Source organism: Argiope bruennichi, chromosome 2 (assembly GCF_947563725.1).
Source record: "Argiope bruennichi chromosome 2, qqArgBrue1.1, whole genome shotgun sequence".
In the NCBI taxonomy this organism is placed as follows: Eukaryota; Metazoa; Arthropoda; class Arachnida; order Araneae; family Araneidae; genus Argiope; species Argiope bruennichi.
In genome coordinates, this window is record NC_079152.1 from 5,698,783 (window position 1) to 5,717,946 (window position 19,164).

The following is a 19,164-nucleotide window of genomic DNA, read 5'->3' on the forward strand; positions in this document are numbered from 1 at the left end:
AGGGCTGCGCAAAAAAAGATGGAAAACAGCGATATTAGGACAAACATCGATGTAGAGCACAAAATTACAATAAGATACTACTGGGGTTGTAAGACGACTGCCTGAACAAATTTTATTACCGAATTCTAAGACTCAAGCTAAATACAGAGGTCCTTTAACATTCATCAAGATATTACCATCGGATACTTATCAAGTTACTGACCTACGCACAATTGGACAATTGAGAAAAAGACAACCGAATTATACAACTACCGCTCACGCTTCTCAGTTGAAACTGTTTCATCTTATCACAGAAGATGAAGATCTATCTGATGGTGACAGTGAGGACCTAATTACCAGTTACTGCAATGACGGTTCCGATGAAAATTCATGTATAGAGAACACTCGACCAACAAGGCTTAGACGCATACCACACCACTTGAAAGACTATAAGCTGTATTAGAGGGACGAGGTCGTCCCATAGTCAGGATGGTCGAATGTAAAAGATAATTCAGTTGTGACGTTAAACAGTTATTGCTTATACACGAGATACTCACATTACATTTTGTAACAACTCAACTCTCTGTGTATAGCTGGATCAACTCAACTTTACATTTTTGTTTTTATGTTTGAAATTGTTGTTACGTTTTTAAGTTTGAGGAATAACAAGAATTCGAATTGCGTTTGCGTTTAGAAATCGTTTATTACACTAGTCTCCCTAAAACTACCTCGCGCACTCTTCGATTAAAACCTGTCCCTCTCTCTTTACAAAAATTGTGGACTTCAGATCTCAGATTTGTGTGTAAGATCCCAAATATCTTGAATGGAATTAGCAAACAATAATTATGAATAATATATCTTTGGTGCGGATTTAACATTTTTATTTATTCTATCAAGCGAATATTTATTTTAAGCGCCTCTTTACCAAACGAATAAAGCTAAAATTTGAAATGAAAATAGAGTTGTAGTCACAGAATAACATGATAAATTTCATTAGTTTAAGTCATTCCGTTTATAAGCCATTGCGTTTACATTCGTGCGAAAGTCAGACCGACAGATTGTCAGTCCTTTCACACAATTGGTTCAAAATTTCAAGAGAATGTGTATTTGAAGAGTTAAACATTTGTAAAAAATTTTATCTATGTTATCTCTTTGAGTTTTGGAGTTATCGAGTTCACTTGTCATCGAACAACTGGACAGACAGACGTGAAAATTTGATAGAAATATACAAATTTAGTCTTTAGTCCATATACAATATTTCATTTGTTTAGCTCAAAGCGTTTTTGTGTTATCGTATACACAAACATATGTTTTACGACTGAGGGACGTCTAAAACATGAAAATTCATCAAATTTTTAGACGATGACAATCCTTCCTTTATACTTCATATACGAGAAATTAAAAAAGAATGTATGCGATATCCACTCAAATTTATCGCACTGACAATGGTATCGCAATGACCATGGTTGTAGTAATGATTGTTCAATGCATTCCAAAGTCAATATTTTAAAATTTGATATAGAAAACCTTTGCTTCATATTGTTACGAACCTATAATATTGCTACCCGGCACGAATAGAGTCATCGTAAGAAAGACCGTTGTACGATCGGTCCTGTACGTGCTGAGATCAATGAACTTAGAGCTTGGCGACAGACTTGGCGAGCATTTGGCGGCTTGGCGATAAATTTGGAGAGTTTGGCGACTAAATGGATAGTACCGGAAAGTTCGAGAACTTTCAAGATCCATCCACTAACAACCGAGATGCAGCCGGGTACGCCCTGATTGGTCAGAAGATTCTAGCCCCGCCTCCCGGAACTATAAAAGACGGGCACTCAGAAGCTACGAGGTCGTCGTGTCGTGTGTATCGGCGGAAGTTGTGTGTGAGAGAGTCGGAGTCGCCGACACGTAGAGGTCTTGGAGGATTAGACAGCAAGAAAGCTGCTGAACTATAGCAATTAAATGCGCTGCGTCATTACGATTTATTGGCAGTATTTGTAGGAGAAAAATTTTGTAACAATATTTTGTGTTGTTTTGGATTATTTTTCCCATGTGTCTTCCTTTAGTACCTTTCCTTCTAATAATTATAGAAAAACCAGTGCATTATCCGAAAAAAATAAACTATTGTTATTCTAAAAAATTTTGTCTTTGTACTTCTGATGTAATTTACTGAATTTTTGTGATTTTTTTAAAAAAAATGGTTCATTTAATGAAAAACTTCTAAGAATCGAAATTAAAACGCCTTTATCCGAAATTCTAATTTAGTTATCTTTCAAAGATTTGTGAGGAAACGACTTGGAAACTTCTCTCTAATTCTAAAAAAAGAACAATCAAAGTATCTCTTTCAAATGGATTTTTACTTTTTTTTCTGATTCTGACATAAAATATTAATTAAAAAACTTTTCTTGCACTTCCTCGGGCAGATGTTTTTCTTCATCACTTATATGACAAGAACCAAATGAAGAAATCAAATACTCTTTAAATGTTATCATTATTTTGATTGGAATTCTAATACTATCTGATGGAGAAAACTTTCTGCATCCACCGTCTCTCATTTTAAGCGGTTATAAGTGATTCGTTTCGAATTTTATAGTCTGTGATTCACCAAACGGTGTAATCAGCACGAAGAAGAACGAAAAGCCAAAACATTATCAACAATATTACAACATACCGATGTAATTTTTTCTCTCCGTCACGTGGTATGTCATGTATGTATTATCAGCAGGATCAACGGGACTGGGTCCCCCAAAATCTTTCTCGCATAATCTCCGATAAAAGTTTTATTCTCAACCTCCCGGAAAAAATGGTGAGCCTCGGGTCACTCAGAGAACGGCTTGCATGGCATTGGCGTACAATAATAGCGAAATATGAACCTCTGGTGAGAAGTTAACATTTTACTGAATCTGTCGTGTGATCCTTGGCGAGAAATTGGACTGTAAATCCACAGCATTTATCAATAAGTACCCAATAACTGCATTCGTGTTTTAGACTCCTTCTTCCCAACGGATTCAAATCAAATTGTTGAGACAGAACTATGATCGTAGTCACAAAATCGCATGTCAATTTTGATATACTTCAATCACTGCGGGTTTTTTTTTTTTTTTTGAGCTATACATGTTTTTGAAAGCTAAGAGCAACAGACAAAATTGGATAGGTTCTTTTGATAGGTTTTCGTTCAGAGGTTAAATTCATGAACCGAATTTTATCCGTCTAGCTCTTTCCGTTTCGTAGCAATCGTGTTTACTTATATTCGAGCAGACGGACAGACAAACTTCCTCTAAATGTATTTTGTTCAAAATTTTATAGAAATTTACGAGTTTGGTGTTAAGATCCTATGCCAAATGTCATCCTTTAACTCGAGGTGTTTTTGAGTTATCAAGAAAGACAATTTCTAAACATGTTTTCTCGAACTCGGTAAGCTCTGAAACGTGAAAATTCATCAAAATTTCCAATTCGATTTTTTTTTATTTCATTACTTTCTCTAAACTTCTTACACGAGAAAGTAAATAGTAAAATAAAAATAACCTCTTTGTAAAATTACAATATTTTTTTTTTCTATCTCGTATGCGAAGTATAAAAAGGGAATATATTGTAAATGTCATGAAATTCTAACTCAAATTTTGATATAATTCCGCATTTCAGACATCACAGCGTTCGATAAATATATTTTCAGAATTATGTATGTCCTTATATTTTCCAATCTGTCTGTCTGATAAGATAACTCAAAAATGTTTTGAGACAGACAGATGACTGCCACATGACTTTTATGTCAATCCATTTAGAAGAAAATTCATTCACGAAAAATCTCTCTATCCAAGTACAAAGAAATTACAAAATGTGACGCGGAGTTTTCCGTATCCAACTCTGAGCCACATCTGTACAAATTTTGGCCATTAGTTAATCTGCGCTTCTGCATATCCTTGAAGGCGATAACTCAAAAGCGTAACGAATGAAATAAATGAAATTTGGCGTATCACCTTGATATCAGAATTGCAGTTCTGTGTCCATTATAATTCAACTGGTTAAATAAAGACTCCAAAATTCATTTTCAGTTTTCTCAAAACACAAAACGCTCATATGCGGGACTTGAATTCTGAGCACTTGTGATGTTCATAACTTTCGAGAAAGGAAGGAAAGTATAACACTATTGCCGAGAGCACGCGAGAAAGCTTCGGAGAGACCCTTCTGCTTGCCTTGTACTCGGCAGATAATAAAACCTATACGTGGTCAACTTCGATTATGTATCAATATTACTAACCACAAGCTCCATACTGTTTGGATTTTGTTTATTGTCCTTATCCAGTAAACTATCCGCTGAGGTCACAGATGCGGCACTTACTAAGCACATCAGCGCAATCCGAGTGTCGCCACAACAAAAAGAACATACCTAAATCATTTTTAGAGTTCTTAATAGAACGTGGCATTCGTCCTCGGAAAAGATAAGTAGTCGAGTGGGGCATCTTTTCGGACGTGTCTCCAAAGCAAAATTCCATTTACCCGCCTTCCTTATCCCTTGTTCTTTTCATTCGAGACTTCTGACCTCGCCCCTCCCTTCCCCACCCCCAACTCGTCTCCATTTCTTCTGTCAGAAAACCCAAAAAACTCTCCCTGAAGCAATTTCGGACAGCACGTGACCACCGCCTCAAGGGATATGTTCGCAGACGATAAAAAAAAGTTCGAGATCATCTTCTTCTGGCCCATTTATAATCCCCCAACGAGCCCGAGAGAGGACCAAACGATATATATATATATATTAATGGAACAACTGCGAAGAATATTAGAGGGACGCCAAATGACTTCAGAACAAACAAAATGCATCCCTCAGTGTCGTTCTGATCACTCTCCCTGCTTACAAACAGGAATGTTGTGGACCAAAAGATAAAAAAATAAGTTCTGGAATATTGGAGCATGCATTCCATAACCTCTGGAACAAATAAAAGCGCTCAAAAACAATGTTCCCTCTCCCTTCTCCGAATAAGAAGCGGTATATCATTTTTCTCGACAGACGATAATAAAGGGAAAAAAAATGGAAAGGGGGGGCATCAGGATGGACGACCCTTTGATATTCCAAGTTGTAGAGAACACTTTATTCCGACCACGTGATCTTGTTCGTGTGGTGCGTGTTCTTGCGTACAAGTGTTCGGGTAGCTTAACGTGAGAAACAAATGACATGCGTTGATTCTATAGAATGTTTTAGAGGACCCGCTTCCTTTCCCTGAAAAGTGATAGCGAAAAAGAATGTTAAAAATATTCATGGACTTTGAATTCTAAAAATTCGTGGACCAATGGGATTCGATATTTTTTAAGTCTCTGTACATTTTAGGATTTAAGTTTAAGAAGCGAAAAATAATTAAAAAGTAAAAGGCTTTCCTCTTAGCTTTTTCATTTATTAATAGAACATGGCGCGCCTTGATCCGTGCAGACTAAGGAAGAAAGCCGAATATCTTTCTGAGAGCGTTCCTTTGCTATGATTGGATCTGAAATTTAATACAAATCTACAATCTACAACATTACTACAAATCGACAAGACTACATACCAAATTTCCTTTTCGTAAGTCGCTGCCTTTTTGAGTTATCGTATTTACATACGTGAAATACGATTGTTATTCAGCAGGAAGGAGCAAATTTCAACTTTTTATTTCCAATGGCTGGCAATAAACACAGACTTGCGATGGATGGAGGAAAGTTTTGAGTTTTATTCTATACATTCATCATTCATTTCTAATGACTGGCCATAGACAAGGGCATCCGATGCATTATTGGATAAAGGGAAGTTTAAAGCTTTATTCTGTGCATTTAACATGGGGTCCATTTGTTATGCGAAAAACATAAAATCTGAAGTCCATTTCTTGCAGCAAGTGAAGTCCTCGATTATTGAACATACCTCTGTCATAATTCGATCTTCCAAAACTAGTTACAGGCATGCATCATAGTACTGTTTGAATCTCTGCTTTACGATGTATCGCTTTTGCTTTGCAGATTCGATCATCTTCCAAAAACCAACCAACTCGATCCTCTTCTAAATTTCTTGCACCAAATATAAATCTGTTTATGTGGAGATGGCTTTCGAAGAAATGCATGTGGCAGTGTAGCAATCGATTCACCCTCTTTAAACTGCAACACGCAAAAGAGGAGTCACCGTTTTATCGAAAACAAATAACAACGCTACTTTTACCAAAATGATTCGAATGCTAAGAGAAAGGCAAGAAAAAAATCTTTCTGTTGAATGATATATGAGGTCTTATGATTTTAATCTATTACCGTTTATCAGAAATAAATGCTTTAAATCTGCTGCTTTTTTTTAATAACCTTGAATAGGCCTACAAGCAGTGAACTCTTTGATGGATTTAGTCAAAAAATCTGACAGGCATTTTCAAATTCCACGATAAAGCTGTAAACCAACTTCACCCATTTTCAAGTTCTTTTTTAAATCGTTGACGAGAATCGACCATCCGCAAATTGACTTTCTATAGATGTACATCATTAAAATTGGCCGAAATCTTAATATCTGTCTTCCTTTTATTCAAACTCGCGTGTCATCCATCTAGTACATTGCGTTTTTCAGTTGCCTTGTTTGCAGAGACAGACAGTTTTTTAAAGTGTTTTAAAACGCTGAGATTCATCAAAATCTTGAAGCACATTTTTCAATGATTTCATTTCTTGTGCTTTGCGTCACTTCGCGTACGAAGGGGTTGATATAAGAAAAGAAATTAATTCTCCTTATTATGTAAGGCTGATTTGTTAATCAATGAATAACCGAAACGGGACATTTTAGTTATTAATTGGGACTTGAGGAATAAAATTAAAACATCTCATTGTTCATTTCATCGAAAAATTTGGAGAGAACTTGCTAATCCAACTTTCAATGTTAAGTATTGCCACATTAATACCTCTAAACTATAATTTTAATAGTTCTCTTGATTTTAAAACCACAGTACGTAGTCAAAGTGTTTATTAATATTTTTGTCTGACCCTGAACTTTTTAAGAGAGAGCAGTTCTGATTCGAAGTGCAAAAATAGCTTATCATGAAAATTTAAAAATGGATGAAATGAAATAATAACAATTTCTAACCACTTGAGCTGCGAATTTTTCACATCTGTTCATTAGAACCATATTGCATCTATTGTTATTTCTCTAATTTTAAGAATGGAAGATTTATCTTAAATGATGAAAGTTTTCCAAGTTATTTTTATCTTTTAAATGAATTGATGTTTTAATTTAAAAACAAATTTAAATAAAAAAAATGAACTCATTCGATACATTGTTTCAATACTAGGCATTAAAAATATCCTTTCATGAGTGTATTAAAAAGTAGATTTTTCATTATTTTTTGCTATTTAGTCTTTTTAAATTAAAATTATTTTTTTATAAATACAAATCAGTCTTGATAAACCTAATAAAGAGGGAGGCAGCAGTTTCGGATAATATTTTTTTTTTCCTCAACGCATGGGTAGTTATGATTGTTTGGATTTAATAGCAATATATAGTTCTGAAATATTTTTAGTGCAAAACGAATTCAAAACTTTCTTTGTGGATACATTTATAATCTACACTGAATTTAAAAGTACATTGTTAGGATTATTATTGATTAATCAATATATTTAATATTGATAATTTATAGCGCATGAGTTACTCATCAAAATGTTTGTTCAATTTTTCCGTGTCAGCCAAGGTTTTTAAAAAGCAATAATCCACCCATTTTTTATTATTTTTTTGTATTAGTTTAAGGATAACAGGCAGGGCAACCTAAAATAATGAGCGCTCCGGAGCAGTATACCCTAAAGAGCCAGAAATATTGGTATACTTGACGAATATCATGCAGAACCCTTACGAGTAAGCGGAAGTGTTGCAACGCATCTGATGGTACGCTCGAGGCAATTCACTGCACGAATTCCGCTGACAGTCCACAAATTCATATGACTGCGAGGGGATGGATATATCTTTTGAACAAAACCTTATACGGCGTCACAGATATCTCATTTCTGGGGATTTAGAAGACAATTTGAAGCATCTAAAGTCAGAAGAGTTTCCCTGAAACCCCTCGGTAGCAATTTCCATGTCTCATTGCCCTTCTGCAAATATGGAAATAGGGCGGAATGCACAAAGGGCATGAATCAAAGTAAGATGCTTATGTAATTGCCATTTGTCAGAATTGTGTCCAGGGTTTCATGTCATGCCAACTGCGCATGCTCCATACATTCCCAAAGGCTCCGTCAGAGTGAACAGTCCCTGTTGACACGTAAAGTCCATAGATTCATAAGATTGTCTCCATACCTATACACATACATGCCCTGATACAACTGGAAATGAGATTCGTTTGACAAGGCAGCGTGTTTCGAGACTCTGACGTCCAATAGCAGTACTGGTGGCCCTAGACAAGGTGTAAAGATTCTGTACACAAAATGGTACGTTTCCGTCACCAAAAGCCCATATCATTGACGATGTTGAAAAATTCGCAATCTGTAGAATCAAAATCCGCAGTCATATGAAAAAGCGTCGCACATTTATCTCGTCTGAGGATGATCATGTCTTCGACGGACCCGTTCTTTCAAGGTCTTTCTCCGACAGCACCAGAGCCGGAAATTCGACGTTTCACTAGATAGCTGATATTCACGGCTACTCCAGAAAGGGTCATACTCGAAAATCCAAATGGCATCTAGCTTGGATATGTTATGTCCCATCTCTATTGCGCCGCCTTTAACATCAAAACCCTTTAAATCTAGATAATTTGACTCTCTACCAACAAATACCTAACAGTTTTTCCAAACACCTGTTGTCTTTAAGAGTTATCACCTGATCGCCTGACGCTGTCTGATTATAAAGCTCCGCTATTTGCAAATGCATATTTGGATTTCCTGGATGATTTTTGGATTTACAATTTCAAAGGAATTGGCCCAGGTTCGGCTAATCCGAGTTTGAATGGGCTTTATAGTATTACTTTATCTTGTAATAAATTGCTTCTCAAACTCGTTACAGACGCATGGCGCCACTCGCATGGAACTAAAATTTAATTATATTAGTCATTTAGCCAGCAGTTAATTTTTAAATATGTTAAAATAATGAATCGACATTGGGAATGTACAAATGTACAAAATTTTGAAATTGTAATACATGAGAAAATAAGTAATAATCTATTATAAAAGTTCATATTTACTCACTTGAAACAAATCAACTTAAATAAAAGCTTTCAAAAAATAGGCGTATGTTAGTTCTTGAAATGAATATACACTTTATTAACGAATTAAGAATCTGCAGCAGTGTTCCAGGTCTATTTACCATTTTATTTCTGAATTGTAAGATATGAGTACAGTATGCCATTTCGTTGAAATCTTCTATTTGTTACCTTTCATATCTCAAACGGATGCCAAATCGCCAATGCTTTCAAGAGGAAAACAAGATGGTGACACGGTATCTATTGGTAATATGAAACAACACCAGAAAATAACTTATAATTGGTAATTTGGCATCCGTTGGTGATGAGAAACTAAATGATGTTGGCGTGAGCTAAAGCTAAGTGACTTGGTTTCCAATGACGATGCGAAAGAGTAAGGATTATTGGACGTCTATCGAATGAATTTTTGATATGCTGCTCTTTAAATTAGACATGACAATATAATTTTCTGGCGCAGTCAATTTGCATTGTAAAATTATATTGCAAAATCAATTTTTATTATGAAATATTTTTTTAAATGCAACAGACGCTTTCTTTTATTTTTCCAACGATTTTTATTTTAATTAAAGGTTGCTTTTTCATTGAATTAAATGTTGCTTTTTCTTTCTTTCAGTGTTGCACATTGCCTCTGTTTTCCTCTCTATCTGTCAAATGTCTTCAGGTGAGTCTCTCCTCTTCTCCAGTATCATACACTGTGTGGTGAATGGTCTTGAATGCTCCGTCCTGTTTCTTTCGCAAGCCTTCAAGTTTCGACCGCGTAAATTCTAACATCGAGGATGACAAATCATCATATAAAAAATCACTTGGCGAGAATAACATGATCCTAAATTAAACCCTTTTATATCTCTGTAAAATTCCGGCTTTAAGATAGATTATTCTTAAAAACACTGAACCGTTAAAATATATGCAATTATTAGGCAATGATTAAGAGATTTTTGCTCAATATTTCTTTTGGTTCTGTTTAAGCCGAATTACAGCTAGTATTCGGTTAAGAATGAATCCTGCGAGATTCCGTACTGTATACCAGTTCAGAGATCCAAGATGGAGATACCCGACACACCCAAAGAGGTACTGCGGGTATAAATTCAGAGACGCCAGATTTTGGATAAACAAAACTTCTAAACTTCAAGCCATAGAAAATGAATGCCCGGCGCGTCTTTTTAACAAATGTTCTCCATACGGTTCAATTCGGATAGGAGTGGGTGGTGATATTAACACTGAATGCTGACCGGCGCAAGGGATTGTTGTGATGTCACGCATGAAAGACTTTGCATACACTGTTACTGTGAGTTTTTCTTACTTGTTACTTTTCGAATTATTGAGTTACAGGCATTCAAGTTTAACAGATCAAAGGCAGTTAACCAGTAGCAGGATTTCATTTGATATTTCATACAGACATATTACTGCAATCACAAAACTACATGCGACGTTTCGAAAATTTATTTCGTGCGTTTGGATGTGCAGATACACAGAATTTATGCCGCTGAGTTTCATCCAAACTGCGAGTTTACGATTTCTATTAAAAACTGTGCAAACAGTTTTATATTAAATCTGAAAATATCTCTCCTAGGTGTTAAATGAAAGAATATATTTTATACATATGTGTTTACTATCCCCGGGGAATTTTTCGGCTGACTCAGACAGAGCGCAATCGAAAAAAGTGTTTCTTTCAGAGTCTACTGGATTCGAAAAGTGAAAATTTTTCAAAATCTCAAAAATCGCTTTTATTTTATTGTTGCCGCACACTCTCTTCATAGACGCGAACGAACAGAGCGGGAATATTCTTCCTTCTCTTCCCACCGCAACATGAGTTTCAGAATACATCGAAGAAAGCATTGAACGTGGATCTTGGATTGATTCCGTCTCCACCAATCGATTCAAAAGGTGATAGATTTGCAGCGCAGGTGCCAAGATCGCATGCAAAATTTCAGTCTCAAGTGTTGCGTTTTCGAATGATCGTTCTCAAACATTCATAAAGCATAGGACGACAGACAGACAGCTTTTTGACGGATCAGGAGTAAAATTAGATACAAATATATAATTCTAATGCAAAGACAAAATGGCTACTTTCGATCATTTAGCTATTCGCATTTTTGAGTCATTGTGTCAACATGACTCAAAAAGTCAGCCGACAGACATACTTACTGTCGGTGATTCTCGTCCAAAATAGGATTGAAATTCGAAAATTTTATGAAAAAACTACATAGCAAATTGCATATTTATAATTCGTTACGTTATGAAGGATACACAGACAGATATAATTCGGACAATATATTTTTCGGATTCAGAAAGATCTAAAATATAAAGATTCACCAGCATCTCAGGGACGTACATGACAGTACTTTCATACTTTTACTCTGTACATTTTGTATTATGATGATTGCAATACCTTCATTATGTACACTTGTGGTCATGCAGTATATGAAATATTTTCAAGCAATATATTTTGTATATGAAGTGGTGTCCAATACACTCCCCCATTAATATCCTCTAGGCAAAATTGAGAACCTGGGCTGAGAGCATGACGCCGCAAGTACTGACTTTTAATTTAGAGTCGTGCACTTCAAAGCAGCATATTCAGGAAAAACGAATATGTATTTTTGGTTCCTTTTTTGCAGTCCATTGAAACCAGCCAGAATTACAATTTTAGTAACGGATCTCACATCGAAATTCATTTATTTAAATTGTATTTTTTTTTTTATATTTCGGTTTGCATGCATAACGAAAGTACATACCAACCTATTGTCAAATATTTCATGTATTTGATTTAATATCTGTCTCAGAACTACACTTTAAATGAAAAACTGTGCATAAAATTGTATTCATTTGATTTTTTACGTTTTGTAATGAGCGTGTTCATTTATATTCGAAGAGTCAGACTACGTGGATTTCGTTCAAAATAATTTTAGAAAGCTACAAATTTGGCCCAAAAGTAATAGACCTGCTTCAAAACATTTTTGAGTTTTCGTTTCGACAAACATACAAAATACCAAAAATGTGTTTTTCGTATTCAGAGAGATGCGTCTAAAGTCATATAATTCTATTACTACTACAAACAAATATTTTATGGTATCTCGTCTTAAATTTACGAGACATTTTACTGAAATTATGCAATTGCATTGTATTATATAATATCCGAATGAAATATTATTCAAACAAATCAAACCAAAACAAGTTTTTACCAATTTTGATTAATATGCATATCTGAAACAGAACATGTAACGCCAATGAAAATAAAATTTTAAAAAATGCTGTAGAGGGGGCGCTGTTATCTCGACCGGAGATTGAATCACCTTCAGAGCGGGAAAATCCAGATGGGAAAGAAGAACAGGAAATGAAACTTCGTGAACGAAAGTCTGCATTTTCAAAATTTCAAAATATCACTTCGGATGCATGTTTGGTTAGGATTTCATCCATAGGAAATATTTCAAACTCATTTCATTGGCATACTTTATACTAAATTAAAATTTGAATGATAAAAAAACATTGGAAGGAAAGATAAAATCGAAATCCAACATTTATTAAATTTATACTTTTTAGCATACTATGAATGCAATGAGAAGGTGTTTCATCTTTATGAGAATTGGTTCTTTCTGAAACGATGCAAATGCAGTAGAGCCTCTTTTAAGGAAAATAATTCATTCCCGGATATTGTTAAGCGAAGCAATCTGCAGGAATTCGTGTAAAATATTTCATAACCGAAAAAAATACTCAACAAATTTAAAATAATGTAATTTATTATTTATAATATGTGCTTTTTTACATTTGTTTTTGTTTTCGCTTCAAAATTCAGCAAAATTTTTCTTCTTCTATGTAGATAAAAAACAACACGTCTTCTAACAAACAAACAAAACTTCTTCTGTGTAGATAAAAAGAGTTTCTTCAAAGAAGCGCTCTGATGCAGGCCGTTGCAACATAGAGCGTCACTGTGTTTCCTCGCCACTTGTCCTGGGAAGCATAACTCATGAAACGAATCACTTTTTAAACATCTCGTTTTGTTCCTTATGCAAGACACTGTCAAGATTTTACTCGTTAGGATTTCAGTGCAACTGCAGAATCCATTATGTCTGCAATGATCTGTCTGGGTATACAAATTATTTTATATGACCCCACACAACAAAAGTGAAGGCAAACAAATATTCACATAATCCGCATATCTTTCGTATTTCTTGAAAATAACAAATGCTAAATGGGAGCCGCCACTTTCTCTTGCTGTCTTCCGTAATATGCCCCCCCCCCCTCCACTCGCAGGCTGCAGGCCACGGGCAATGCCCTGGAAGCCAAGATTGTTTACATTTTTACCTTCCGATTCCTCAACACGAGCGCTTTGGGCTTCGAAGTGTAGTGATAAAAGAGGGTATTGGACACCTCTTTATCATGCGATTGAAACCAAGATCTGAATACAGCTCCAATCTCCATCTCGCAGCAAATTCCGTTTAGCTAAAATGTCACGTTTCAGAGTTATTGCATTTACATGCGCGTGGACACACGGTTAGATGAACTCCCGACCCGCCGACAGATTCGATTCAAAATGAAATACGGATCTACACTTTAACTGCTTGACTACGCACCCAACTGAATCCGTCCAGCGCTTTATCATTTGTAATGACCGTGTTCTGTTGTTCTTGTCTGTTCTTGTTGACAGACCAACTGCTCTTTCAATTGGTCTCATATTGAACTGCACCCATCTCACTCAGAGTTTTTAAGCTATCTTGTTTTCAGACAAACGGAGCGACCGACGGATATAATTTCAAAAATGTGTTTTGCGGATAAAGGGAGGTCAGAGTCTAAATATTTAATAAATTCTCTACATCTAAATATTTAGAGAAATGCAATCATCTCTGTTTTTATGACTTTGCTTATGAGAATGTAAAATCAAACCAAGGAGACATTGAAAATATTTATGTTAAATTCTCCTATCGATGTTAGGCAGTTACATGAACATATTATTTTTTTTTAAAGTTTCCTGTCTAATGTATCGCTCCAGTGGAACTGCAGCCTTTGAAAAGAATGACTAGAAAATTCATCGAGCTCAATGGATAAAATTTATTATATCATCTTATCATTAGGACTATAGACGTGTGCAGTAGTAAAAAGAAAACGGAATGCCTCAACAACTTCACCGCATCTTCACAAAATGGATACTGACGGAAGTGACTTAAAGAGACATACCATTTGTTTAGATGGACAAATTCATCGAGTTCATTCAATAGTATCTCAAAATTTTTCTATTACAGAAATCAAGATTTCTCAATAAATTAAATTCAAGATTTCATGCTACTTATAAAAGAAAATTAGAAATGAAAAGGTAGGAAATCATTTTCATATTTTTTAAATTCTTATTTACATTATTGCAACGTTGTTTTTGTTGCTTTAAATTCTTCGTCAAAAAAATTCGAACTCGAGATGTTGTCGAATCTCCAAGTTTTAGACATTCCTGAGTTCGAAAAACACATTTTTACATTATGTCTGTTTGTCTGTTCATGACAAAGATAACTCAAAAACGCTTTGATCTAGATAGATGAAATCTGGAATATAGTATTTATACCAAGTTTGTAGAATGTCATCTAATGTTGTGCAAAACATATTCAGAGGATTTCTGTTCGAAAATAAGTTAATATGATAACTGCAGAACGAAGAGAGCTGGACGGATAGAATTCAGCACACAGATTGAACATCTGTATTGTAGACATCATTCAAATTTGGAGCCAAATCCAATAAAGGGTTGAGAGTCTGTCGGTCTGTACTTACAGAAGCCTGTAAATGCGGTCATTCACAAACCCAATGTCTCTAATATATCAAATGTGGCATCCATCGTAGTTCTGCATCAGATTTTGGTTGCAACTTTGTTGAGGGAGAAAAGTTGTCTAAAACACAGATTCACTTTTATTGCAGAGTATGAAGAAAAAGACCGCTGATTTTGTCACTTATTTTTGATTCATTTCCTCAAGGACAAATACAGTTTTCAAATCTTTTACAATTGGGTGTTCTCGATGATAGTATGATACTTTAATATCAGATATTTCAGAATTTAATTGTGATTGAATCGATTCATTTTATTTGAATTTTGATCTGATACCTGTAGCACCACCACCTACTGACTTTTAAAAATGGATAACAATAAATAATTAGCAAAAGTAACCAGAATATTTATAATATTGAATTACAAATTAAAAACTGAAAAGTAAAAAATGATTAAAATAGAACATTTCTATGCAATTAGTGCGTTAATAAATATGCGTTCGTTATTTTTCTAAATTCAATTTTATGATATTTTATTTTCTCAAAGACAAAATTTTATAATCTAATTTTCATTTAATTCCTGAGTTTCAGAAGTATGTAAAGGAAGTAATTGGAAAACGTAATGAATAAAATTTACTGAACTTTGTGACTGCAGCCGCAATTCTGCGTCAAATTTTGGTATCAATCGGTTGGGAAGAAACGAGGCTAAAATTCACCTTTATTAGAAAGTATGCAAGAAAGTTTTGAGGGGACTACTTTTACAAGTTTATTGACATTTTCCGAACGATTCATGACTTAAAGCGCATAATTGGAAAGAAAAATGCATATTAAAAGAAGAATTAACTAATTGCACGAAAAATGATGCTGCCGCAATGCTTTGGGCCGCGGTGGCCTGGTGGTAAGGTCTCAGCTTCAGCATCAGAGGGTTTCAGGTTTGAGACCCGATTCCCCCGAAGAACCGTCGTGTAAGGGGATCTGCAGCACGTTAAATCCACCGGGGCCGAACTTTCTATTGTTTATGTAATGTGGAAGTTTGGAGAGGGGATGTCAGCTCAAGTGTCATCCTCGTCATCTGACCGCGGTTCAAAATGACGAGGTCCGTCCCAAAATAGCCTAATGTTGCTTTAAAATGAGGCGTTATTATAACTAAACTAAACACCGCCATGCTTCCTGTATTGCGAAAATGACCAACTTTTTTATAGCAATCATCTAATTTTTAGTCTGCCCACAAATTTACTATCGAATGTTTTTCTTAATACTACAAAGCACTCGATTCGCCCCTTAATGTTTGTTTTAACATAATTCATTCATATTGGCTTGTTCTTCCCCTCCCCGTGCATTCGAAATCTTCATCGTCTGCGCGGTCGATACGGACGGAACACCCCGTCATTAGCCTATCTCTTCTGGGTAGCTGAAAGGGGGCTATTTTAGGAATATGATTAATTAGATGCACATTTTTTTTTTTTTTTACAGAAAAGCAAACGATAATAAAAGGCTCACAATCGTGCCTCATCAGAAGCAAAGGCCCGGAAAAGCCGACCGAGAAAGAAAAGGCTCTCTTGATGAAGTCTTTTTTGGCACCGCTTTCGGGGGGAGAGGAGTAGAAAGAGTGGATTTTTTTTTTTTTTTTTTTTTTTTTTCAATCTCTGGTCTACAATGTTCAGACGTGACGGAATTGTGTTCGATTGTTCCGAGATATCAATAACAGTTTGTATAAGCTCACTATTTAATTATACATTTTTTCAAAGACACACCAAGGAAATGACTAAGAGAGGAAAAACAGTTTATTAAGAACGTTTTTTTAAAACTTTTATTAGTATATTAAAATACGGAAATAAATTAATAACTAGCCATCTTTAGATACCAGCTGGTTAGCATTGGAATATTGGTTATAATTAATCTCAGTTAAATCGTTTAGATATAACTTCATATCAATCAAATTGTTAGACATTGACCGCTTCGCATATAATGAAAATTCTGGCTCGAAATCATTTAAATGCAAAATTCAGGTAGAAAAGCTTTCGTGTATCAAATGCCCATTATATTATTGTAGGAATTAAAATAACAATAAATAGCCTAAATGGGAATGCATCACTTAATGGAGAAGCTAAGTAAATTCGTAAGTCAAGGGTATTAAAGCTGTATTATTCTAAATCTCTTATTTCACTGTCTCTGCTCATTATATACGTGGAATATTGGCTAATCCCAAGACATCAAAACTCTATTAAAAACATATATGTTCGGTTCATTTATCTTCTAATTCATACTTACTATTTTATTTTTCTTGTAAACTACATAGATATCGAAACAGAATCCTTCTTCAGCTTTCAACAAATGAAAAAAAAATAATAATAACGGGATGAAATATCTGACGAAATAATGTAAACGGTTTGAATTTCAGGACAACAACGCAATCTGTTGTTGGAAATTAAGCAAAAAAATTGTTAAAAATTTCCAAAATTTAGAAAAATTTGCACAATTTCCTATAAACGGGTGTGATTTAAAAAAAAGTATTTTTGACTTTGAAATATGTAAAATTCATTTTTGTGCAATAACATTTTCTGAACCAATTGCGAAAAAAAAAACGTAAATTTCCCAAAAAAAAAAAAAAAAGTCTCTCCAAGATGAGCCCCAAGGAAATATGTTCAATATTCGGAGCAGTGGTTCGGAAAATCCAACCTACAGAGTGCACAGACAGACATTCCAAGTGCAGAAGGAGAACACGTGCTGACATGTGTGTGTGTAAAACAGAACGTTTGAAGTACAGCTACAAATTTTACCACAGACACATTTTGGTGGATAGAAATGCACATGGATAGAACTTTTAAAAACTTATTTAAAAAATGAATTATCTTAAAATGATTAAAATGATGTTTTTCCGCGGTCATTTCTAAAAATATAATGAAACGAAAATGAAATTTACGACGCTTCGCAGTCTTATAAAATTCTATTTTTAATGATACCCATTAAATTAAGATAAATTTATTACTCGATTTTTATTTGAATTTTGAAAATTCCTGCAATACCTTTCATTGTCTGTCTAAAATTCAAATTAATTTTATTTTTTTCCTCAAATATTTAACCGCATGATATTCGTTTTGTTAAAAATTGGGAAAGGAAGTTTCTGTATATGATCAGCGTAACTTATATGAAATCGGAAAGTGCAGTTATATTACTACAATAGACAATATTCAATTTGAAATAGATTACAACGCATGGCATTTAAAGGTTCGATGATGCTATGAAATTTGAATCCATTAGAAAGGTTCGTGTTCCTGACTTTATTATCTACAACAATTTGATGATTAAAAATATCTTCTGGAAAAAATCATGAATATGAAGTTATATATAAAATATTTAATTTCAATTTAACTCAATTAATAGTCTAAATTCTCAATCAAAATTTATGTAGACTAAACAATTAACTGAAATGAAGTTCTAAAAACAGTAAAATAGTGTATTGTTAACGAGAATATACAATTTGGTAATATTTCAAAAGCATGAAAAAAGGATTACAACTGATTACAAAATTATTAACTGATTACAAAAATTCCATTTCAATTAAAGCCAAGGTTTCCACTTATATCCGTTATACCGACCCCCAACCCTTAAACTTCTTAATGATGATAACTGAAATCCATACAGACCATAAAGTTGGTGTCTTGGCATGTTAAAAAGGATGCGCTACACTATGAGATTTACGACTATCTATCGGCAAGTTTTGGAATTACCGCTCCTATCTTGTAAATGGGGAATTATATGAGATAAGGTTTCTTGTGTACTGAAACAAAACAGTTTTTTTTTTTAATGCTTTGGTACAATAAAGACAACAGAATTGATTGAAGAATTGAATTTTCGGTCTACCCCCTCCTCTCATGCGATGGCGCCAATAGATTGATATTATGACAAGACTGCATGCCAATTTCTGTTTGTATAAGATGTATTTTCATTCAAATCCGCAGTTACGAATAAGTTATTGCGTTCATATTCGAAAGAATGAACGCAATGATAGAACAGAATGACCGACTGGCTCCAGAATTTAAGGTTCTGTAGCTACCTAAGTTCAAAACAAATTTTTTAAAGAATTTGATTTTTTATTAGTTTGAGATGCATTATAATTTATGCGAAAATGACGAAAGAATGTTTTTTATAAATATAACCTTTTCTTAGAATCAGAGGAATTTGTAGTAAATTTTAATGAAATTTTACCAAAAAGGTTACCCAGTATGATACATTATAATGCCGCAATCGTAATTCTCTTTGCACATAATAA

The 19,164-nt window shown here is 34.4% G+C and overlaps 1 protein-coding gene across 1 annotated transcript in view; it reads left to right on the forward strand.

The window, feature by feature from the left end:
* LOC129957447 (neuropilin and tolloid-like protein 1) overlaps positions 1 to 19,164 on the forward strand; it is a 254,105-nt gene that overhangs the window by 161,649 nt on the left and 73,292 nt on the right. The window contains exon 2 of the mRNA XM_056069768.1: positions 9,763 to 9,810. Coding sequence (XP_055925743.1) covers positions 9,763 to 9,810 — 48 coding nt within the window. The remainder of the gene's footprint in view (positions 1 to 9,762; positions 9,811 to 19,164) is intronic.